The 26,029-nt window shown below is 37.5% G+C and overlaps 1 protein-coding gene across 3 annotated transcripts in view; it reads right to left on the minus strand.

Moving 5' to 3' along the window:
* Nucleotides 1-26,029, minus strand: part of pde4d (phosphodiesterase 4D, cAMP-specific) — a 158,162-nt gene that overhangs the window by 80,670 nt on the left and 51,463 nt on the right. The window contains exon 1 of one of the 3 annotated variants that reach the window (XM_015029195.1): nt 16,453-17,453. The exons of the other annotated variants lie outside the window; for them this stretch is intronic. Within the exon in view, the coding sequence (XP_014884681.1) occupies nt 16,453-16,715 (263 nt within the window). The 5' untranslated portion in view covers nt 16,716-17,453. Of the gene's footprint in view, nt 1-16,452; nt 17,454-26,029 lie in introns of those variants that run through there. 3 annotated transcript variants of the gene reach the window in all.

Here is a 26,029-nt window from a genome sequence, read left to right on the forward strand (position 1 = left end):
AAGGCAAAGGCACACAAACATAATCTATTCACAAATCACAGGAAAGCCGAGAGGCGTTTTGATCGCAAAGCCTTCCAGGATGCCTGATGCTACCTCGAGGCTCTGTTGGTATGAAGAGTTCATATCAAGACTACCTGCTTGTTGTCACGGAAACTAATGAGTACTTTGACGTTCAGTTGCAACTGGATCAAAAGTGTATCTTCCTCAAAGTGCATGACAACGTCTCCGTTTCCTAAAGACATAATACTCAACTGTGTCTTAACAGAATTTGTCAATCCCAAGTTGTTATGAATGCACATCTTATACTGAAGGAAAGCAAAAGAAGGGAAGAAGTGAATGTGATGGAAGAGTAGTATATATATTAGTTGTGCTACCCGGGTGAAAATTTTCCGGAGGACAGACCAGACTGTACTTCTTCGGAAAACATGGGTTCTTGTAGAAGTCTGCCCTGGAGGAAAATCAGTGTTTTCTATGCTTGCTTAAGAATATATTAAGATGTCTGTTTGCTTTCTAAAAATATTTGCACATGCTAGATTCTTATCTGCACAACAGAAACTGATCCAACATGACACTGAAAAAGTAACTTCAATTTAAATGCAGCATTTAAGTAACCTCAACTTAAATGCTGCATTTTCTTTAACAACTGGGTTATCAAAATTAGATTTATCCCAGCATTTTTTTTAAATAGTAAAATATATTAAATTGTTCCAATAGACTAAGGTTATATGCTGGCACTAATTTATACTGTAGAGTATTACATGTGTACCTGTATTGTTTTTTTTTTTTGTTTGTTTGTTTTTTTTTTTTAAAGCACAGGGGGGGAAAAAAATCTGAAATAATTGAAAGCAGAAATTCAAAAAGAGCTCACTCATGCCAGCCATATTTATTTTGCACAAAGAGACAATGGCTTAAGGCCTTTTAAGTAGACAGTGGGCCATGAAAATGAGCCCCTATTTAAGCCACCTTAGTCTGTCAGATGCCAACAACTTCATGTCATTGTGTTCTTACACAAATGACACCTGGATTGTGGCAGCATCATTGTTTCCTTTTCTCACTTACTCCCTGTTTTGCAACATGATTCCTTTCAAAGGAAAAACAGAAGCAGGTTGACTTCAAACCTAACCATTCAACGCATCTCCGGCACGGCTTGAAAGAGTATTCTCACAAAGGCTATTAACGTCGGACTGTGGATCAAACATGCATTGAAAAGATGGTCTTTATGCATAAATGTAAATGCAAAGATGAAAAAAAAAAAAATAAAGAAAATTAAAGCCCCGGCAAATGTACTGCCACTGTGTGGTTCAATTTGTCTGTAGATTTATTCATCTCCTCACACATTCATCTTTCCCCTCAAAACTTTTAAAAAATCACTCACTTGAAGTTCAAGTTTGTCCAGTTATCTATAGAGGAACAGATCATAACAGGAGTCACTTAAATATCTTTAAGATCCGATTTATATCTGTTTGTGTTAGATTCTGAATTGAGAGATCAGTATGTCCAGCAGGGGGCCTGTGATGTCCAGAGAACAAAGTACCAAGATCTTAAATGTCAAGTTCCATTTAAATAAAACAACATGCTTATAAAACATTTTAGAATAGGTTTGCTTATGCGTGTGCCACTCCATATGACAAACCTTTTCTCTGTCCTGGACAACAGAAAATGTTATGTTGATGCTTCTGTGTGGGTATTTATAGAACCAGAGGCACAGAAAGACAGATTTGCAAAGAACAGGACAGAAATAACTTTAAACACTGAGCTTTGTACCTGTCATTAAAACAACAGGGATATGCAATCTATTCATCATTTAGCTACTTTGCTTACCGCTTCTCAATTTTCCACATTCAAATAGAATAGCAATAATAAAACAATTCAAAGCACCAGCAAGTCAAATTGAAAGTAAAGGCAATTTTTAGAGATTATTGACAGAACCAAGGGTTTGTATTCCAAATATTAGCGTGAAGAAATTTAGACTGTGCCACTATAAACACATTTTGGGGGAATTGAAGCAAAAAGTACCTTTGCAGAGTCATGCCTGAATGCTGAATCTGTGCTTGTGTTTGAGTGTGTTGTGGGGGAAGTGTGATGCAACGGTTTTCCTGTGTCTTTCCTGTTTCCCTGTTTACACTGTGTGTGGGCATTAATGGCGTATGTGTTGCCAAACTGCAGTGCCTCCAAGAACGCAGATCACATTTATCTATTTGCTGCAAAAAGAAGTGATGGATGGTTGAAAAAACATTTCTAGAATTAAGAAATATTCTCAAATAAAAAAAAAAAAAAATCTATTATCTAAAAGGTTTGTAGGCTTTAGTACAAACAATTTTTGGGGGGAGGGGGAAAGAGACGGTAGTCTACAGTTTGTGGAACAACAATACAGCAAACCAGAAATGATCCATCCCACTGTCAAATCCAGAGACAATCTTTTCTTTGCAGATCAGTCTGACGGCTGCTCTAGGCCAGAGCATCCATTTAAAGCCATGAGAGGCACTCTGAAGCTGTGATCCGTTTAAAGCACCTGTGCTAATCCCTCCACTCGAGGTCAATAACCAGACACTCCCTGAAAGCTAACAAAAAAAAAGTCTTTGTTAATGCAGCTGTCAGACAGACACTAAACACAGCTGTTGCTGACACATATTCACAATGGTCCATGTCCTCTTAGTGTCTTACAAAGTACATCTGTCTACTTTCTAAATCAGTCAAATTTAGAAGACTGTCAAGATTTTCAAGTTTTTTTTTTTTTTGCTAATCTTGCAATTATTAAAGTTCATATAAAAATGCTTGCTTTAAAATTCCAAACATATATATTTCAATAAAAATGAAACCATTTTCCTCTTGTATTTCCCAACAGCTTGAATCTAACCAGGCTGAACATCTGGACAAATTGTTGTTCTGTGGTGTGAAAGTAATCACTAAATTCATGCTAACCACCTGTTGAAGACCTGTTCTCCAAACAGTCGCCTAGTTCACAAATAAAACTGCCAGTCAACCATATGGCAAACAGCAAACCGACTGCAAAACAAATATCAGTCTCTTTATGTTGTGTAGATATACTGGTTTTACAGCTGCAGGTTATTCAAAAGGGTATGTAAATCCCAGGATTGCATACATAGTCACGTCATCTGGTATATCGATTAATTGCTTTTTTACAGGAGGATCAACCAATATCATGGCAGCAACTCCATGTATTTTTCCCCATAGTTATGAAGGTGATCTGATAGGGATGAAAAGGGACATAAGCAGCTTTGAATTTCAAAATGGTTGTTGGTTTTTGATAGGTTAATGTGAGTATTTTACAAGCTTGTGATCTGCTGGGATTTTCATACTCTCTCAGGGTTACAGAGAATGTTCTGAAAACATGAAAATACTGTTAGAAGTGAGCAACGTGGGAAAACGTGTGTTGTCAGAGTGGTTTAAGACTATATAAATAAACTTAAATAGACACTTAAATCGCCACAATGTATGTAGTAGCAAGCTATATCCAATAAAATGCACTTCAGAGTATATAAACACTGAAAAGTAAATTATCTTGCTATAAACAGGTCATAAAATGAGGTAAATAAATTGTAAATTAACAACTAAAGGTTTCATACTGTGATGTGTGAAGAAAAGCAAATCATCAGTCAACCAAAAGAACTGCAGAAAACCTTGAGGACCCTTGCATAGTAAATAAGAGGTTAGGTAGAAACTAGGTCTGCTTCTGAGACATGCCTAATTAACTGATAATCTGCATGAGTAAGTTCAATCTATCAAAGTAAAGGTTGCCATTGTCTGCTGAGTATTTAGGGATGTTAGCATAACAGTAATGAAGAATGATAACAAGCATATTTCAACTCATGAAGCAATAAATGTATGTGTGCACTCCATACTGTATGTCTTCTAGCCCTCATGCCCATCCCAGAAAATCAAACCATTCAAAGATTACCAAAAAAAGACACTATGGTTTACCTTTCAAAATTTAAATACTATAGTTAGAAAGTAAATTCTACGCATATGACCTATTGGAAATTATCTATGCATATAAATAAGTAAATATATAAATACATGTATTATTTATAAATGATATGAATAATATATATATTTTTTATATGTAAAATAATATAAATAATCTAATTTGGCAAACAGTAAATGGCAAAGAAATAAAGAAATACATAGATAAAGGAAGAAAAAAGAACAAATGAAGGAAAGAAACAATCAAAGGAAGAGAGAAACAAAAGAAAGAAAGAAGGAAAAACTCCAACTCTGGTCAATAAAGAGATCACACCACAAGGTGAGCTGAAAATAGCAGTGTTATACCAAGATAACATAAATACCAAATTTTGTGACAATTGTGAAAAGCAAGCATGCCTCTCACCACAAATATGCTGAAATGTAAGTGTGTCCAACTAACATTGAAGAACTACTGATGTATCTTAGGGAGGCAGCAGCAACAATTATCCCCGATGCTATTAAAATAATGTAACTTATTATTTGCGTTTATAACTGTTCTGACAGCCAAACAGCAAAAGTACACTTTTGCTGTTTGGCTTGCTGATTCGTAATGAATAGAAATAAGTGGGGGGGAAAGGAAGGATGCAGCACTCCATCGCTATATACCCCACAAATTCAGAAACCACTTCAGTCATTTTTTTCTGGCATTTTTAAACTTTGCAGACGCTTCACCCACCTTGCCTTCTGGTGAGGGTCAGAGGGCCCGGTGGCGCCAGTGCATGGTAGCCACAGCCACCAGGTCAGCTGTGGCTATGGCTAAAGCTGACCAGTAGCTTGCCACCATCACTCACCATCATCCACCATTTCACCATCACGCACACACGCGTGTGAGTGTGTGCGTGAATGGGTGAATGACTGTAGTGTGAAGCGCTTTGGGGTCGAACGAACATGGTAAGGCGCTATACAAGTGTAAAGCCATTTACCATTTCTACTTCGAACTATAAGAAATGGATGATGGAAATTTCAAAAGATTTTTAAGTTATTTCCTTTCTGACCTCCTGGTATACTTTCATATAGTCACCAGCCCATGCCTACCATGAAGTTTTGCATGCTGACTTAAATAATAGCAAGGGAAAACCACAAACAGTTTCAATTCTTGACAAAGAGCAACAGGGAAGTCTGTCTCACACTGCCTACATTTCTTCCATCTTCCTCACCCCGTGGCTTCCGAGAGTCATGGGAAACTGGGTGCAGACCAATTACCTCACACTCAGACCATGCTGTTCATTTTTCATCTTTCATTACTGCATGCGGCAGTACTAAATCAATGCAATCAAAGGAGACAGCCCCAGTGGTCAGACAGACAGCAGAAGACAGATAATCAGAATGGATGATACAAACAAGAATAGACGTAGTTGTAACGAACAATAATAAAAACAAACAAATAAATAAATAAAATCACCCACACAAAAAAGGGCAGGAGCTCACATATGCATTCAAATGTATGTGCGTATTTATATAAAAGACGCACCCAGAGACACCGCCAGAGCCACCAGATGTATTTGCACTGTCTATATTTGCACATGCTTAGCACACACAAATGCTGGTACATAAAAGATGAAAACCGACTCTCATAAAGAGCAGGATATTGGAAGCAGCTGTGAAAAATGATCAAGGGGTGACATCAATAACAGGACAGTGCACACAACACAGGAGGCAGCTGCATATTAATTGGACAGGCACCCCATTAGAATTGCTCTTAGCAGATATTGTCTCCTTAGAGTGGCTCCATTCAGACGCACAACACAAGGTTGGATTGGTGAAGGTGGCTTAGTTGAATGAAGGGAATGTTAAATAGTTGAATATCAATCACTGTGAGCACTAAAGCAAATATTATGTTTTTACCCCATATGTTCAACAGAGGTATCCTAAAAAAATTAAATATCAAAAAGTGAAACATGTCACTAAACACTGTGACATTTTTTCAAGCATTGTCTGTTAATTAGATTTGATGTGAATGAATGTTGGTGCGAATGAAAATCCCAAAAAATCACCTTGACAGAAAATTTCAGCGTTGCTTAAGAGTAATATGAAATGTGTGTTTTGACACAGAAATATAGACCTACTGAGAAGTATGTCCATATAATACCTGGACACTATACTTGTGTCCAGGTAAGTCAGAACTTTGGTCTAGCAGCAGGTCAGATGCATCAGGTAATGATGGTTTTCTAGCCCAGTTTTGGTTGTTTTTGCCATTGTGAGAAGGTTCTGGAAAATAAATCAATTTCTTGTCAGCAGAAATCAGCATTAAGAGTTCCTAAATTACCTGGCTGTGCAAACTTTGGACTTGATAAAACAAGAACCACACTGTGTCTACTACCACACGTTTTCCTTCCTCTCAGTTTTTCTTTGAGCTGCTTGGATACAGCACTGTGAACAGCCAGGTTCTTTAGCAACCCCTCCACACAAGGAGGGCTTACTTTCCTCGTGGAGAAAGACTGTCAGCTGGAAACAATTTATGCCTACCTCATAGTTCTGTAGGTGGGAGCATGACTGTTAATCATCTCTACTAACAGGCCCGAATGCTTGGATTGTTTGTAATGAGACAAGAGATGAGTTTTGCTTTTAAAATTGAATTTATGAAATAAATTAGCTTTTCAATGACACTTTCCCTAATTGTATGGTGATGTATTTTGTGCCATAACAATAAGGAACAGCAGTGTCTGTTGTGGATTTTACAGTTCCCCCTTTATTCTTCAAAACATCATGTTTTATAAGATGCAGTTTCAACATCATCACATTGCTGCAGAATGAGTTTCTAGAGGACGTTTTTAGATCGAGGAAGATTTTGTATACGACTATTTAATGACAGAACGGCACATAAAAAGAATGACAGAATGAAAAACCTAAGAAAACTGAAGAGAGAAAACATGTCTGCTGCACAGACCTGAGGTATATTTCTACAGAACCTGGGAAATTATTGCCGAGAAGTGGTCTCATAACCCCAACCTCCCAAAGGTAGAGATGGGTTACTTTCAAAGATATTGTAGTAGAATAGTTGGTCTTAGAAATGATTAAGTTTATTGCCTTTTTCACAAGGGAACATTTATTTTTCTCTTCATACAGTTTGTCTCGAGTTATTTTAAGTTAGTTGTAGTTTTTGTTCCTGCCATCTTTTTCTGAGTCTATATGATCAACTTCTAAAATGTAGCATTGACATTTCCAAAAAAACAAAAAAAAAAAAGAAAATCTAATAGTTTCTGTTTTTGCATGTGCATATTTTTAAGAATCCCAAACAGAACCCTAAATGAGGAGCGTTTCTGTTCCAGTAAAGCATTAAGACTTCAGAGGATATTACTTTTAATTATTGCTGAGTCTGCCAACTATAATCACATACGACCAATGAATTTATCACAGTTTTGCAACATTAATGGATCTTACCTTGGGCTAATGAGACTCTTGCCAGAAAAAAAAAAGATAATGAGAGCTTTGGAATACATCTAAGACTTTTTAAATCAAGGGAAAAAAGTTCTTAAGTTTTCATGTCTTCCTGAGGAACTTCGAGAGCAGTAAAAAAATAGGACACAAACCAGCTATCTGAAATCCACCACAAAGATTCTGGAACTATGAAAGGCTTACCCTTACACTTCTTATCCATCCTCAGGCTATTCTGCTGCCTGCTAATAGGTCACTGAGTTCTTCTTTAGTAATGAAGTCAAAAGGTCTGGTTGGTGTAATGAGATGAGGTTTGTGGAGAAAGGATACAAGCAAGACGACTAAAGACAGAAGCAAAGATGTAAAGGGAAAAAACCTGCAGAGTGACCACTTTAACAAAAAGCTGCCAATGAAATTGGAGACGTACAAGTAAGAAGTGAATAACACAATTAGACAAACAGGTTTGTGAGTGTTGGACATGTTGCGCAAGTACAAGCAGAATCTTCCAGGCATTTTGCTCAATCAAAAACATATCAGCATATCAAAAGGCCTTTGATGATACACTGCAGCTGCAGCCTCTTCAAAAAAGATTAATTCTGCTTATTTAATTAAATCTGAAAGTGCAGCATCTACTGCTAAAATACACCTTAGTGTGTCTGGACCTGTTGGATGCAAATGCTTATCAAAATGCACATAGCCTCTCTCATCTCAGCTCACTGGCAGACCTGATGAGACGAGCTGAGGGAATTGTATCCTGGATCAGGAACGGGAACATTCAGACTGGGTGGTCTTCATATCTACAAACAAACTAGAGGCAGCGCACATCACTGCAGCTATTCACAGCATTAGAGGACCTGGCATTTAGTAGATGTGAGCCTGACAACCTCTGGCAAAGCGCCAAGATTGATGATCATGTTGTAAGGAAAATAAAAAGCAGAAGGAGGATTACTAAAGGCAAATAAATAAATAAATAAATACTTCACGGGAGCTTGGCATAAGTGGGATGTATAAATCTTAAAACATTTTGTAGGAATTTCCCTTTTTCCAAATTAAGGAAAGCAACATAATGAGTAACGGCAGTAAACTCAACATCAATGTTTGTTGTTCAGGTAGCGTTTATACCTTATGCTGCTGGGAAACACTGAATAAATTAGAAAACTATCGTCTTGCATGGAAGGAGAGACTGGGAGAAAAGTTCTTGCATTTTCAAATTTCAAAATTATCCACTTGTGATGTAGTTTATTATCAGACTTTAATGCAATATGCTTATGAAACCTTAAATCAAATTTATCAGCAGAAGTCTCGTTTCCACATTGTGTTGATAACTCCCGATAATGTAGAAAAAGGATTAAAATAGATGCATTGTTTATTTTATCGAATCACTGGTGGTGTACTGTATTGGATTGTACATGTTTAAACATGAACTGGATATATCTGCCTAGTAGTGGAACTGAATTCAAATGAATAAAATGATTATTTCAGACAAATCTTTATCAATGATTCAGACAATTGTATGGAGTGCTGCATATATTAAACATGTAATTTTTTCCAGTTTCATAAGCTTCATGTCATATGTGTAAGAATTACTGAGCAACAGCAGTGAGTCTGAATAGCTAGACTTAAGTTTAAAAGTATTGTTCATGCAATTTGATCAAAATCTCCAGTCGATTACCATAAAGTAATACCCCCCTCGTCCTTACTCATCCATCTTTGTTTCACACATGCTGTCACACAGTTACATAATCACTTTCTTGCTCGTGTCATCCATCTCTGACTCTGCCATTACCTCAAAACACAAAGGCAAATCTGAGTCACATCACCAGAATCCCATCCAATCTGTTATCGGATAAAACACTGAGGGTTCGTATCAGATGCATTTGCATGCCTTTAATTAGCGTGACTTTTTTTTTCTTTGCAAATAAAGTCTCTACTGTGCAGATGTATTGTGAAGATTGCACCAGCAGTGCACAGGCAGCACAGTACATAAGCTCATATGTATGCAAATCAGAGGCATTCCGTTCTGGCGGCGGGAGAGGAGTGCTTTGGGTGTTAAAAAGTAGGAGAACCCAGCCTATGGCAGTGCAGGACAGAAGCACCATCTTAATACTACTGCAAGTCAAGGAAAGTGAGATCATCAAAACATAAAATATTAATACATAACTGATATAGTAATTCATATACGAGGAATTATTTATAAATAGAGGTTTTCTTTAACCTGAAGGCCCAGTTAGCAATGGCTGAAAACTCACAGTGGACTCATGTTAGAGAGACTGTATGAGATTTTCATTTGTAACAGGTGAACACACTGATGAGCAAATCTGTGCTTCAGGGCAGAGAGAAATGGAGTTTCTGAACCAGCACATATTTCGTTTGCATTAACAGAACTGCATCTGGAATCTTTTTGAGATTCTGCAGCAGTTATTGAGCCTTGAGGGGTTTGCTACATGGTATTTTGGTCCAGATGTGTCATAGATGTGTTTATTTTAAATATGCAAGCATGCCATTTAAACCTTATAGGAAGATATTATTCCTTTTGTTTTGTTTTGTTTTTTTCCAGAAAACATAACATTCTACATACCAGTTAATCAATTCCTGTTAAAGTAAGAAAACATAATTCAAGAATTGCTAAAAATACAGGATACCATAATGTTTAAATATTAAAATTTTACTTCAGACACCAATTTAAAAACAGAGTTGGTTACTGTAATATCAAACACAATTTAACCTAAATTTAATTTGAAAGAACTTTTTAATGTGTAAACTGTTTTTAAATGTGACACTCTAAATCTAAATCAATACACAAAGAACAGAATATAACAAAGAACTAAGAATATCAATTCAAATCAATGAAATGACGTAGAACTCCATTAGTAACAATCATCAACTACTAAAAATATTCCAAATATGAGGACCAGTGAAACCCCAAACACAAAGAGTCATGGATCATGGCAGCCACACTGCTCGACTCAACCAGAGTTTCAGATTTAATATGTGTATAAAAAGTGTGTTGTTGTTTTTTTTTTTTCAAAAAGTTGCAGAAATGCTAAAATAAAATAAAATAAAAAAACAACCAGTCTGTAGCTGTAGCAGATTGTGGCAGCAGTGAATTGTTTCACTGGTTCAATGATTCCCTTTAAGTGGATTTAAATGCTTTTATCAAACACGTCAATCAAATGCTACATCGTTTTTAATATACATATAAGAGATCTTGAACAACGACTGTGAGGAGTTTATTATGAGATTTGATAAATGTAACAAAAACAGTAGAAACAATAGTGAAGCCAGTGCAGACATACCACTCAACAGAGATGATATAACCAAGTAAAAAAGTGAAGAGATTCATGCTCTGCTTAGATTAGCATTACCGCATTTAGCTTTAGGTCCTCTACTCCCACACTCTTATAAAAGCTATCTCACATCATTCCACTCTTTCTATATCTGTCTGTCTGTCTGTCTGTCATTCTGCAATCTTTGAATTATTTCTTTCTAACCTTTAGCCTTTAACAAAAGCACTGTACTTGGATCACTTAGTTACAGCAGACACACTTCATTCACCAGTTGGAGCCACCTGTTCTCCCCCCTTTGCGAATCTTCCCCTTTCCTCTTACATAAACAGACATTGCAATGTTGCAATGCACCATCAGGCACTGTTGTGCAACAACATTAAAAATACCTCAGGGTCGGTGAGGAGGAAAGTTGAAAACATAATATCTGAGTTATTCCAGTGTAGAGAATGGAGTCGTGAGGAACTGTGATTTGAAGGTTAAAAAAAAAAAAAAAAGAAAACGCTGTTCAGACTCGGCTTTGTATGCATACTGCCACTAAAAAGCTTAGAGAGCAGTCAATAGCTTTCAGCGTGAAAACATTTTTTTTTTCAATCTCGTCTTTCTAAATAGGCAAAGTCAATAACAGCTATCTGTCGACATACCTAAAATGAATATCAAAAATGTAGGAAAAGAAGATGTGGGAGGACAATGAGCATACGTGAAGACAGAATGGTATTTTTAACTCAAGAAAATAAATTCAGTGATACAGATATACACAAAAAATACAAAATTTAAAGTAACTGGCCTCTTTATGTCTTTTTGACTGTTTTCAGATTTGACAGAATTCATTTGAAAGATATTTAAGCCATAATTCGATCACTATAAGTCTCCACAAGCCAGAAATACCATCCTGATAGGAAAGACACGAGGAAAATTACTAGGGAATAAATCTGTATGTTTCATGGGGGATGCAGTAACTATGTACGAAGGGAAAGTGTCCTCAAAAATATTAATTTGGACCCCCTCATATTTACCATAAAAACGTTCTTCCCTCAGCACTACGTCTATTGGTTTGTGAAGGAAACTATTCCACTTGACTGACAAGAGAAAACTCATATAGCTAAAACTCCACTCCGTGTTTTCCTGGTTACCTACAACAACAGACCGCACAGCTAGTGCAGGCTGCTGAAAGCTGGACAAGAAAACATCAGTTTCATTGGCTGCAATTGAGATGATTGAACTGCAGATGTGTGTGAAGTGTCTTTGCCGAAAGAAAAGTTAAACTGAGTCAAAAGTAGGATCAGGCAAGAAAACAATGTCTCTATCTCTAAGCATCTCTTGGATTCCTTTTTAATACACTGTCTGATCATGGCAAAATCATGACATTACTGCGGACATACCAAGACATGGCTGACCACAAACCAACTGCCCAGGCAAGGACAGCATTAATCAGAGAAGAAGCCAAGAGGCCCAAGGTAACTCTGGAGGAGCTGCAGATCTTGGCAGTTTGCCACAAGCATGTAGGATGAAGGTGCTCCACTAAGATGAGACCAAAATTAAATGTTCTGGCCTACATGCACAACACTAACATGATGAACACCCCATAATATGAAATAGCGCGGTGGCCGCGTCATACTTTGGGCATGTTTTTATTAGCAAGGAACAGGAGGCTGGTCAGTTAATGAGAGGGAAAAATGACAAATACTGAAAGAAAATTTACTAGTGAGAGCAGAAAACTTGAAATTGGAAGAAGAGATTTATCTTCCAAGGGGACAACATCCCTAAATACAAAGACAGAGCTATAACAGAATGGTTTAGATAAAAGCATATATGTCTTTGATTGGCAGAGACCCAAGTTCAATTCAGAATTTTTGATCAAACTTGATGTTCACATATCCTTTCCATGCAATCTGACTAAGATGGGTTTTGCTGAGAAAGAATGTCCAAAGAGTTCGGTGTTGATATTTGATAAAGCTAGAACATGCAACGCCAAAGTTTGCACTTCTGTACACCTTCCGGTAATTGTTAAATCTACGACTGAATACCTATATTTTCATTTATAAAACATTTCAAAGCCATGCATCAGTTTCCTTGTACTTCAACAATTATGTTTGAGCTTATGTCTATTGCAAAAATATGCATTAGAAAAAAAAAAAACATGAAATGATGTTGCTAAGCCTATTAGAAAATAAACTTCACATCATCACTTTTAAATAGTGTATTTAAATATGCAACATATTTTTGTTGCATCAATGCTAACAATTACATGCAATTAATTTATTTAGGGGCAAAGGAGACAATTAGCCCTAGAGATGCTTTCTCCGAAGCATTCTCAGAGGAGCTGTAATGCAATTTGTGAATGCTTTTCAGGGAGTTGAGTCCATAAAGCTGTACATGAGGCCAATCGGCCCATGGAGAAGGATTTTCTTGTTAATGAAGTGTGGAGCAGAGCCACTGAGGACAGTGTATGTCACCAGATTTACACCACAGTGGTCCTGTGATTCCCTGCAGCTGTAAAACAATGAGGATGTGATTGGAGTAAATTACGCTGCAGTTGTCAACATCCACACCACTCAATGGTGTCTCACGGTGGATTTTTTTTTTCTTCTCTCTGACAAATTGTTTCTGCCTTTTACCCCTGGCTTACACATGTACAGGCTAGTTTTCTCCTAACCTCCTACGCTTACTTTATCTCTGTGACATTCACTCAGTCACTTTTTTCAAATGTCAAGAGACAACACAAGGGCATGACCACGTCACTCTCTGATTAAGTGCTCTTTCTACTTTCTTATTACTCATTTCCTACTGTGCCCTCTCTCGCATATTGTCCTTTTTGCAGCAACCTTTAGAAAAGTATTATCTAAAAATATACCTATAACTGCTTACAGAAACTTGTAGCATATATACAGTATATGGCAACTGTCCCTGCTGTCTCGAGTACAAAGGTAATTTCTTAAGGAAGATCAAGTGAAGGCTAAAGTAAACACTTTTATAAGACTATAAAAAAAGTATGTTTTTGACTTGAGAAGAAATTCCAAATCAAGACATTATTCAGACCTCACCACATTTCTAAGCCAAACCTGCTAGTATGAATAAAATTACATTTTCATGATCTTGTGTCCTGAAATTTCCCCGAAATTTGGAGATAGGTGGAAGTAAGATAAAAATGTGGAGAAAACATTCATAATATAAAATATAAGAAAAAAACCTGCGTATGACAGAGACTGAAATAGGACATTCTATCAGACATAACGTGCGCCGAGATAAAAATGGCAGATAAACCTCGAAAATGACTCTTGTGACAAATTTTTCACAGCTTTATTGGTGCTCTGTGTAAGATGCCGCAGTCACAGCGGTAGGTGTAGGTAATGTGTTTTTTTGTTGTTTTTTTTTTTTATCTTGAAAGCTATTTATATCTGACTGTAACATCTTTTTATTCTTCAGAAAAAAATCAGGATGTTGATTATTGGTGAAAAATCCAAAGATTTCCATTCGCAATATAAAGATTTATATTTTGCTGGTGGTATTGGATGCTCTAAGTGAGATGCATTTTCAGTTGCCAGTTTTCTTTTCTATTCTTGAATTGATTTAATTCAATAGTATTTTTTTTCTTTAATTTTATCTCTCGCTGAGTCTGTCATTATTTAAGAATTAAATGACATGGTGATGATTTGCATGCAATGGAAAAATATTCACATTTTCAGCATGTCGTGTTGCAGACACTTCTTTTTTTTATTTGGATTTTAGAATCATGCATATTGCAGAAATGTTGGCATGCACTTTTGTAAACAGGCCCCTGTACTCTGATGCCCTCACACAAAGTCTAATGCAACCAATTGTCTTTAGCTTAGTTTTTTATAAATATTTCACCATTCACCAAAGTGTAATTTATTCTCCACATTAAAACCAATCCAACTCTACTTATAAGCACTTTTACAACAGGAAGATTGACCAACGTGCTAAACAAACATCATAAAAGCAACAAACATAAAGCAACCAGGCACATGAAAGCTATTATGTGCCATTTTGTTAGAGAACAAATTGTGTAGCTTTTTAGCTACACTATTGTTCAGAAAGAACTAAAAGAAGCACTTTCTGAAGTTTTCCACAAATAAAAAAATATATATGAAAGGTGTTCAGGTCAGATAAAAACATTAGGCTGCTTGACCTTCATGTCAATCTCTATGTGGTAGAAAGATGATACTGTACAAGACCACAAATAGGCTTTCTTTCAGCTGCTGGATCTTGCAACTCAGACCAATAAAATGGGTTTGGAAAATAATATTGGAATAATGCTGGTGGCAGCATCATGCTTTGGGAATGAGCTGCTTCAGCACACTCAGAGAGCCTGAATTGATGGGATGATGGATGAAGCTGGAGACTTGGCAATACAGGAAGAAAACCTGTTAGGACCGGTAAACGACTAAGTGAAGGTTCACCTTACCAGAGGCTCTCATCACGCAGTCAGAATTACAATTGTTTGGATGAATATTCATGTATTAAAATGGCCCAACCAAAGTCTGGACCTCATATTGACAATCTGTTTTAAGACTTAAAATTGGTCTATTAAGTCTAGAGACACAGAAATACCCTAAAAGACCTGCAGCTGCAATTTCATGAAAAGGTGCTTCTATTAATTGTCTTAGGGGATCTGACTGAAATGCATGCTAATCTTTTCAAATATGAATTTGTTAAAAATGTAGAAACAAACAACAAGACGTCCCTTATACTTAACAGAAAACAGTTGGTGGTCTGTAACTTAAAATCAAGGACAATGAGAAAACAAAAATAAAACCCAACCAGCCCATGTTTGAGTGCAGTTATAATTAAATGACCTCCATTTGTGCTGTGGACATAACTACCAATTATACATTTCGATTTGATCACTGAGCTGAAATAACTGAGTTCCTGATGTGTTTGTGAAGATAGGAATTTCTGAATTGCATCATGTCTGATAAAGATGCCAGAAGGAAGTTGTCTTCTTGCAGAGGAAGAAGTGGAACACAAGACGTACAGTAAATGAGAAAGCGGGTAAAAATGGAGGGGAAAAGGAGATGAAAAATGAAGAGGGGATGATGAAAAGGGAAGGTGTTTTGGAGGGAAAGGAGGATACATAATTGGTTAGAAGGGGGGAAATCAGAGCTGGGAGGAGGGGAAGAGTGCAGAGAGGAACAAATATGACTTGAAGAAAAGGATGACGTGTGGGCGAATGCAACAGAGGCTGACAGACAGCCAGGAATAGAAGGCTAATTAATAGTCAAAAAATGCAGGCAGGCAGGTGTGGAGAGAAAACCACAGCGAGGGGGAATACATGTAGTAGGTTTCCGTTATTTACTATAGAAAGACAGTTTTTTTTTTTTATTATTATTTTGACTGAAAGAGACCACAACTGCAGAGAAAGTACAGGAATGGGGAGCGGGGATAGACGTAAAAAGGGAAAGACAAGTACGAATGGCTAATAGACACACAGAGCAGAGAGAGGGAGAGACACTGGAATAAAAATGAGGTGAGAAAGAGCAAAGCAGAAACTCATTATCTAAAGGTGAGAAGAGGGTTTCCAAGGAGATTTCAGAAAAAGGAATTTGTAAGAGGTATTTGCCAACACAGTATTATTTCGTTCTTCCCTGCGTTCAAGTTAAACTGCAAACAAAGTTTAATGACTCATAGGGGTTATTCCACTGTAACTTCCCTATCACACAGTATTAAGCAAAGTTATATGCTTGAAAGTTTGCAATGGGTGCAGCTAAAATCACACATTTTTCTCCAAATAAAGAACAGATTCATGGAATTCTGCATGCAGCCACCATGCTGGACGTTTAACCCTCACCACGTATGTGCAACAGTGAAGCGCCTCTGCTTGTGAATGTTGTTGTTGAGCAACATGCGGCGGAGCAGTCGCGGCGAGTTGCGTGGAGAAAGGCGTGGGGAGATGGAGGACGGCGACCGCCGGTGTCCCCGCGGCCTCTCTGGCTGCAGCAGGTTCTCCCGCAGGATCTTCACCAGGTCTTCGTTCAGGCCGGAGTGTTTGGGCATGGGCGGCACTGCCAGGGTGTCCTGGTGGGCCACCCCTGTGCCTCCCTGCTGCGCCATGCCTACCCCGGCTTCACCACCCCGGCCTCCACCAGCAGAAATGCGGATGGGACGTGGGGACCGTTGAGAAAAATGGCAAGAATAAAGAACAAATGCACTAGAGGCGTGCGTTTTCTAAGAAAGTGTCAGTTTAAATGATAAAAACAGCAATAATCCAAAAGTCCTCTCTCTCTGATAAAGTGAAGGGGGAAAAAAATCTGCTGGTATTTTCTCAAACCGGCATCTCCATTTTTCCAAAGGCAAATGAATTAAAAGAGAAGGGGAGCTCCTTTTCCTCCCTTATTCCCCATGAACAAAAAAGAAGCACAGAAGCCAGCTGCCTTTGTCTGCTCAACACTGGATGTCTGCGGTGAAAGTGTAAGAGAGAAGATGAAGGCAGGATGAAAAAAGAGGGAGGGAGAGGGTAGGATGCAAAAAAGCAGGGAATTCCATGTCTAGCTCTCTATCCTCCAGACCTGCAGGAGAACTCCTCCCAATCCAACAGCATAAAGCCCAGAAGAGTTGAACTTCGCTAATTCAGTCTATTTGAGCCTGGACCTGCCTAGCAAAATTCAATAGAAACACATGCCTTAAACAATAATGAAACAAAAACAGAAAAGGAAAAAAATACATCCCAGTATGACCCAGTCCAGGTAGGTCAACAGAGTTCTGGTCCGTTCGGTCGAAGCAATTTCTCTTTCCCTCCCTTCTCTCCCTTCACTGAGAGAATGACTGCTTACTGCAGCCAGTTTATAAGCTACTGCTCCTTTAGAGCATGAGCGTGTGTGAGTTTTTCAGAGAGGGAGGGAGTGAGAAAAAGAGAGAGAGCGTCAGAGCGTACTTGTGTGTGTATGCAGAGAGAAGGGAAGCCGCGAGGAACATGGAGGGATGGAGGAAGAGATGGTGAGCACGAGTGACAGTTTGAAAAAAAATATATATTTTTAAAAGCATGCTTTCTTCAATGAATTCAGTTCAGTAACCCTACACAAGATTCCATGTGTGAGAGCCAGGACTCCCTGTATATTCACAAATTACCATTTCATTTGAATCAGTATTTGCACACAGTACTGAAAACAAGAACACATGCAAATGATCTACCAAAACAAAAGTGACACCCACCCCTCTTCTTCTGCTACTCCCTCATAGTGTTTGTTTTCTAGTTGCATATAAAATGTCTGAGAGCATTTTATGGCTTCTGCGTTCTAAATCAGATCATATTCTCCCTTAAACTTGGTGTCTTGATATCCATAGAGCATCCATTAAACCATTATTCTAACTTTTTGAAACTTTTTACATCCTTAAAAATGTTATTTTTTTATGGAAGGCATGCAAATATAGAATTGACATGAGGGGGCTTGGATCTTACCAGATTGTTACATAGTAAAACTGCAAGAATCCTCTTTGGATGTTAGAAAGGTGTAGATATTACAGCAGGAAAAAGTAATATCAAAATAAGATCAAATGAAGAACAGAGATGTAAGATGCTATTAAAAATGAAACTGCGTCTTTTGTGACATGTTAAGTTTTCCTGAATTCAGATGCAAGAGAACTGGAGAGAGCAGAATTTTCAGCAGATAACAAGAAGGCTGACTGTATTAGAATGGAGTTGCCCTTTCTTTATCTTTTGAGGTTTCAACCTTTGAAAACATTTGAAGCATTTTCAAAATCTTTGAGTTAAAATAATGATTTAGGGAAATTATGGCTTTAGCTATGTTTATGGTGCTAACTACGTAAAAGATGTATAACCTTCCAAACGCAATTAAAAATGCAAACTGACAGAAGATCACAATCACAAAGAACTGCTGAATGGCAATATTTGATAGGATATTACAGTTCAAGAGCTATTCATTGACGTTGAATATCAGTAATATATTTATTTGGAGAGTTAGCTGGATGCCAACTGGCTTATGATGTAGAACAACACTCGCATGTTTTAGCAGGTAAAATGTAAAAGTTCACTTATAGTTATGGAGACTTTGTATAATTGTAATGTTAGAAAAATTTTATCGCGATCAAAAATATTTGCTCATTTATATGTCAAGTTTCAATAGCCCAAACTATCAAAACCGGTGTCCTGTTTTAACTTTCTGTTATCAACGTTGCAAGTTTCGTAGAGCAAAAGCATCTAGTTCAAATGAATATGTTACGCTTTGGCTTTTCAATAGTGCAGTACGATGCTACTTCCTGCTTAGTCCTACTCTTTGCAGTAGTTTTGGGAAGCAGTCAGATATTGCCTGATGAGCAAAAGCAACTCCCAATGAAGCATTCCAGAAAGAACTAAAAATATAGTTGTAAAAACATAAACACTGAATCTCATTGAATACCATTTGCATTCCTAGGCTTTATGGAAACAAGACTAATGCATTCCTTTTGCTGACAGTGGTAAGCACAGTGGTGGTATGGAATGACCTCTACGCCATCAGCGCTGGTGTTTACATGCTCACAACAATGTTAATGTACTGTAATTTACTTATGTTTGTGTTCACAAATGTAGTTCGGCGTGTTAAAATGTTCACATCCGGAAGCATTAACGTAGTTCAGCTGATGTCAGTGGGAAATGAGCTTTGGAGTCACTTCTCTTCAACCTGTTTATGCAACAAACTGAGGAGTCAGGAAGTGAGCCAAGGTTTAGAATCTGCCCTCTGGAACACCACTTAAATATTACACCAATTCATATGGAGATATTTCCCTGACTGATTTTGAATCTGCACAAGTGTTTATACATGATATTATAGCTGACACTCACCAACATCAAAGGATTCCTTTTCTGTGACTAATAGCTCTCAGCCTGTTCATGGGTATCCTATTTTATCAATAAATGATGAGGGTGCAGCATCTAGAATTTTTGTGAAATTTGCAAACAGCATATTTAGAGGCTGTATAAGGAAGGGAAAACCTATTTGATCCATGTGATACATGCTGAAATATTCTCACTCCTAAAAAGTAGGTATGTAGTAAAAACATTGAGCTAAAATTTTAGGTAAGCTTAGCTTTTAAAAGTTACACTTCTGCTCATATAACATAACATGCAAGAATGTTTGAAATACAAAGTGAAAAGTTGGAACAGAAACCTGGAATTTCTCATAACATTACATCATTATAACAGTCTGGGGGACATTGCCTACCAGTTTAATGTTCTGTTGATTCAATATTAAATACATTTTTGATGCAAAAGAAAGATAATATTAGATACGAACACCGAGCTGAACTAGGAACACACTAAGAATGTTAAAATATACATTTATATTTTAACATAATATACATTTATGTTAAAATATAAATATTTTAAGCAAAGCAATACCAAAGAGTTTACATGTTAAAATATAAATTTATATTTTAATATAAGACTGACACAAAGTGTTTTCAGGCTACAAAAAAAACAAAAAAACAAAACATAATCAATAATGTTCCAGCATCACCTTTCTCAGCATTAACACCATAGCCTAAGTAATTTAATCACCACATAAATCTGCGGTTATGAAGGTCTGAAAGGCTGGAATTTTATAATTAATTCAGCTACTCATTATCTGACCACCTGGGAGCACTCACAACACTAAAAGTTCATGTCCAGACAGATGCTCCTCAATGGTGAAGGCTTCTTTACAGTGCTTTTTGTAGATGAAGTTACATCCCCTACCATTCTCCTTACATCCTCCATGTGTTGCGGCAAGATTAAAAAAAAAAAAGTCTTTGTTCAGCCAAGTCATGTCATACTGATACTTTAGGGAGACAGGGAGTCATGGATTACTGATCATCAGGTCCAAGAGACTGATTAACTTCAAAAAGTAAGGTCTTCTGTTACACACTTTACTGCACTAGTAGTCTGTTTTGTATTTCTCATGTATTTCTCATTTAGAAGACAAAAATGTCAGCTATTTGGAAATGACGTGGAAACTAGAGCGGGAATCTTATAAGCATCAGATTGCAGGTTTTCTACAACAATAGTTAGCTTTGGTAGTTATCCAGCTGTTAAAAGTTTGTGATGCTTACAAATGGCTCTTAAATTATGAAGTTATATATTCTGAGTTGTGTTGGAGTCTTTTACTTGGTTTCATCTGAAATATTTATAATATTAAAGCCAGGTCTACAGAAATCCCATACTCTTAAGCCGACACTAACACAAATATTTCTATCTAGATTCATACTTTTTTTTCCCCCTTTGGCATAATGCCGGTTAAAAATCCTTCCCTATTTACCTAATTGTTTAACTATTATTACGCCGAAGCAACTGCAGTTTTATTTGACACATAAGGGAAGTTTCACCTAGTCAAAGCTGTGTTTGTGAACTTTAGCCATAATGTGGACATTCTATAGGATCGTGCTTTCAAGCTACATCAGTGAAACTGTGGAACCGTAAATGGAGTAGATTGATTACAAGTCTTGTTATGTCTGAGTAAGGTGAGTACGATAAGCTCCTCAGTGTCACTAAAGGAGAAATTTATAGGAGGAGCTGTGAAAGACAGACTCACATGACTCTCTAATCTCCATAAAGAGTGAGTCACTGTTGGCAATGATCTCTCATGCAACCGTCACTTAGATAACCCAAGCTACACAGAAATATGCATAGTTTTCACTTATAATCAGAGTAAACACTGATGATTACAATATATAATTTCCCAATCCAAATTAATATAGACTTTTTTTGTAAATTTGTTGGTCAACATAATCACACCAAAATGCTATATTAAAACCCAATGACAATCCAAAAAATTACCACGCTTTTTTCAGAGCTACTTATGTCTATTACTCTTTATCAGCCAGAAAACATCCATCACTAGACGTAATGTTTCTCAGACTTTTTTTTTTTTGCACTTCCTTTCCACACTTTCTCATTTGGCTTCTGCTTCCTGACTGATTTTCTCTTCCCCTCCTCTGCTTTATAAAATATTTCTCATAACCGCCGCTTGTTGCTGTGCATGACGTCCATGAGCATTTCCCCCTGGTTACCAAGGGCAACATAGATGGAGACGGCCAAGTGGATTTGTCAAGAACTGAAGGCTGGAAGAACAAAAGGAAGAACAGAAACGCCAATCTGCAGAAAGTGAAGGAGATCCATACACTCAAACATAGCTGTACAATGAAAATGCAGCAGAAGAAATACTTTCTTGGTGCTATGGACTAAAAAACTAAGTTTAATTCCTTTAGTTTAATTACTTTTGCTGTGGGACTAAAGTTAAATAAATGTTGCTGTAAAGCTGGAGTAATGCAAATTAGCACAGCAGGTCAGAAATCTTCCACAGGACAGTTCTATCCATCGATTTCAGGTCAGCAGTAACATAATTTGACAGAAATTCAGATCAAGGCACGACAAAACACCTTACGGAGAAAAACAACTGCCAGAGTCTCTGAACAACAAAACCAATTTCACCAATGTAGCATCTTATGTGGGAAAGAAATTGATTTTGCAAATATTATAATTGTTAACTTTTTATAGTCTTTGAAGAACTCCCCCGTATCCTTGCACTCCTTAAAAAAAAACCTGAAATTCCTAATATGTACTCATCTTGCCTTTGATGCAATTTTATCTCCCTCTCTTGGTTGTATAAACTAAACCAAAAACCTCAACATTTCAGTACTCAAATAATACATGAAATCTGCATGCGTATTCCGCAAGTTCTGTGCAAAATATTGTTTAATCTCAACAGATTGGGCGGCTCTCTTTTGGCAGCACACAGCATGCCGTCACCTCAGTGAGCACAGCCTGAAGTCTGGTTCGCTACTGGCAGAGTTCACTCACATGAAGCTGTCAAGGATGACTAAGATTTACTACATTTACCTGTTGCTATAGTTACCATTTACAGCATTCAGACATATGATGGGTTATGTGACAGTGCTCATGAATAAGTGCAAACTGTGTCACACACTTTAAAATCACACAGAGGATATCACTAGAAATTCAATTTTAACAAGTATCACTTGACAGGTAAGGGCTACTGTAAGTTACTCCAGGCCCTAATATAACTTCACTTACAGATAAAATACATCAACTCTCCTTATGCAGCTTTGTCTCCCTCAAGTGGACATCTTTAAAAAATCCTTATCCAGGAAACTGGAATAATGTATTCAGACACAATTTGAGTTATTTTCTTCTCAATTATTTTAATTATTTTCTGGGTTCGATTCCCGGCCTGGGGTCTTTCTGCACGGAGTTTGCATGTTCTCCCTGTGCATGCGTGGGTTCTCTCCGGCTTCCTCCCACAGTCAAAAAATATGACTGTCAGGTTAATTCGTCTGTATGAATTCTCCTTAGGTGTGTGTGTGTGTGTGTGGGTGGGGTGGGGTGTGGGGGTGTGTGTGTGTGTGTGTGTGATCGTTTGTCCTGTCTGTCTCTGTGTTGCCATGCATTGGACTGGCAACCTGTCCAGGGTGTACTCCGCCTCGCGCTCACTGACAGCTGGAGATAGGCACCAGCAACCCTCCCCTCCCCAATGGGATAAGGGTGTAAGAAAACGGATGGATGGATGGATGGGTGGGTGGGTGGATGGATGGATGGATGGAAATTCAGGAAACACTGCAAAAAACGTTAGCGAAAAAAAAATTGCAAATATTAAATTAGTTTAAGAAATAAAATTAAATTATAATTAAAGCTCCACTCAAGTTGAAAGCCACAGAGTAAAAATAGGTCACATGTCATCATATTTTAAAATATGACTACATAAATTATTTAAATGTGAAATAAATTACCATCATTGTTCCAACTAGTTCACAAAGCTCATGAGTCATTTTAAAATTTAAAGATTTTAGGCTGAAATTTATTATAAGCCAAGACATTTTAATATAATTTTTGCTTAGCCGTTTTTTTATTAAAATAAAAATAAATGTCTTTTTTTCAAACAAATATCTCTTATATTATTTTTATTTATTTTGCTAGAGATTAAAATTCATGGATTTTGATGCACAGATGCATAAAAATGCATGGATGCAAGAGGAGAAGATGCAAACTCCTTGCAGCAAGACCACAAGCTGCCATACAAATACAGAACTACTTGCAACAGTGAAAACCAGTGCGGCACCATGCAGCATCAGCAAAATGCTGTATTTATTATATTTCCTGAAGACTGAATGCAAAAGTAACAGATTATCACTGAACTGCGGAACATGACATGAAAGTTATGTTGCAGCTGACAAATATCTGCATGTAAGCAAATGAAATTATTTACTACATTTGAAAGCACTGCATTGCTGCTAAATCTCTACTTAAAAATACATTAAAAGTCAAATTCTTTATGAAGAGAATCACCTGTAGTACTTCTTACTACAGAAAATCATCAGTACACTGAAAAGTTCTGTTAGGTCCCAGCATTTTATTTCAGATAGCAGCAAATTAGACAGTATCACAGAAATCACTTTTTAATGACGGTTTAGTTTCTACTTTTGGCCAACAGATGGCAGCAGTTGTTCAAAAATTATCAGAAACGCACAGCAAAACTTCTCATCCATGTCAAGGCAAGCTGTCCCCCATATGCTGCGCCCAACAATTATGTGGATGTTTATACTACTGCAACTCCTGTTACTCTTTGTCATGTCAAAATGTTGCCCTATTTAGAGCTTGATCAGCCATACCTGCTATTTTATACAGAGAAATTTAGTAGCGCCACTGCAAAATGGCAACTCATTATTTAACATAAACATGAACAAACAGTGCCACTGTTTCCTTTTAATTTCGGAAACAGTGTGAAAATGTCTACACATTTAAATGGGGTTAATTTAAGAAATTTTAACCACAATTGCCAAATTTACTTGTTTTCTTTCAAGTGGAGGGGGGTGGGAGGGGGCGTACTGCAACTGACAAACCGTGTCACAGTAATTATCAGCAGCTCCCAAGGGTTTCATGCAGAAAATAATGATCTCCATGATACTGCATTCTAAAAGAATTATAGCAGCTTTGCATCTCTACCCCACAGATAACTGCCTAGCAGAAAAAAGAAGCAAAATTTGATCATCAAGATCATGTTAAGTGCAATAGTACAAAATGTCACCTGAAAGCAAAGAGAATGTGCCATCGTTTTCACATTTATTCATATGAAGGAACTGATTGGTCTGAAACTCCATACCTGAAAGGTATTTTGTGTGTTACCTTTAATACATGAATATATCTTATTTTTCACACTGTTCTTGCATTTCTGCTTGCTATGCCTTCATCTCTTCGTTAAACAATGAGCTACTATTCTGTGCAGCTGGTACCTCTGGCCCAACGAGAATATTTTTTGGACAGATTTTTGGCTGGAGCAGCAGTACCCAAGCCATCAGAGGGACAGTGGTGTGGTCCCTTGCCCATTGACAGTTAAAGGTCACACCCTTTGTCTCTGCAGGCTTAAAACACACACACATGCATTTTGGCAGATGTGCAAAGAGGTTCATGTCTACCAAAATAGTTATGTAGCAGTGATGGCATCATTTGTTGCTCTGATTTCCAAAACTGTATTTCAGAATGTAAATTTCCCAGCTTTGTCCCTAATTAACCAAATCTGTAAGTCATCCATGAACTGCCAGAGAAGGGGAAGAAAAACTATTACTAATGTAAAGCATGCCCACTCAAAGTGAGTGTGCATCAAGACTGAATAATCACCCAATAAGCTAAAACCTTCAGGAAGTATTTCAGGCTTCACTGCCAGGAGAAAATGAAGAAACAATAAAGAGCCTGGCGGGGATTGATTCAAAGGATCCACCAAAATCCCTTTGTGTGCTGAATGTTGTCTCGGGTTCGGTCGTGCTTGCTTTAGAGGACAGTGAGAGTTGTTATTTAGAGAGTGACACAGTGCCGTGATGAACCAGCCAGCCATGATGAGAGAAAACGGGCAGGGCGGGGGAAAGAACTGAAGGGGACTGGGGGGCGGGAGGTGGAAAAGTAGCAGAACAGCTTGCCAAGCGAGAGGGGAGCTCAGAGCACGTTGTAACTGAAGCGGGGTGACAGCAAATGAAAGTGGATGAATACAAATGACCACAGGGACATGGAACAGGGGTTGAGAGGGAGCAAGAGTTGAAGAAATCGCAAGAAGACCACGGTGGCTTTGAAAATAACTCATGGTGTTAAACACAGTGGTTCCTGGAAGGATGGAAGTTCTGCATATGAATATTTGCCTTATGTAGCACTGGACATATACTGGGCAATTCATTTGCAGGAAATGGCATAGCAGTAATTAATGTGGTAAATAAGGGACTAAGTGTTTCAATCAAGGCTGATGGGTGTCAGTAACTATAGTATTTCTGTAGATTGTGGCCTGATGTGAAGAATTTTTTTAAAGATGCAAACAGATTCTATTTAGAGTCACCAGTCCTTTTCCTGCTCCACATAAATTCACACTCTCTCAACTCACAAACAGCTCCCCAGACTA

Source organism: Poecilia latipinna, unplaced genomic scaffold (genome assembly GCF_001443285.1).
Source record: "Poecilia latipinna isolate Pla-1442-1.1 unplaced genomic scaffold, P_latipinna-1.0 Scaffold146, whole genome shotgun sequence".
In the NCBI taxonomy this organism is placed as follows: Eukaryota; Metazoa; Chordata; class Actinopteri; order Cyprinodontiformes; family Poeciliidae; genus Poecilia; species Poecilia latipinna.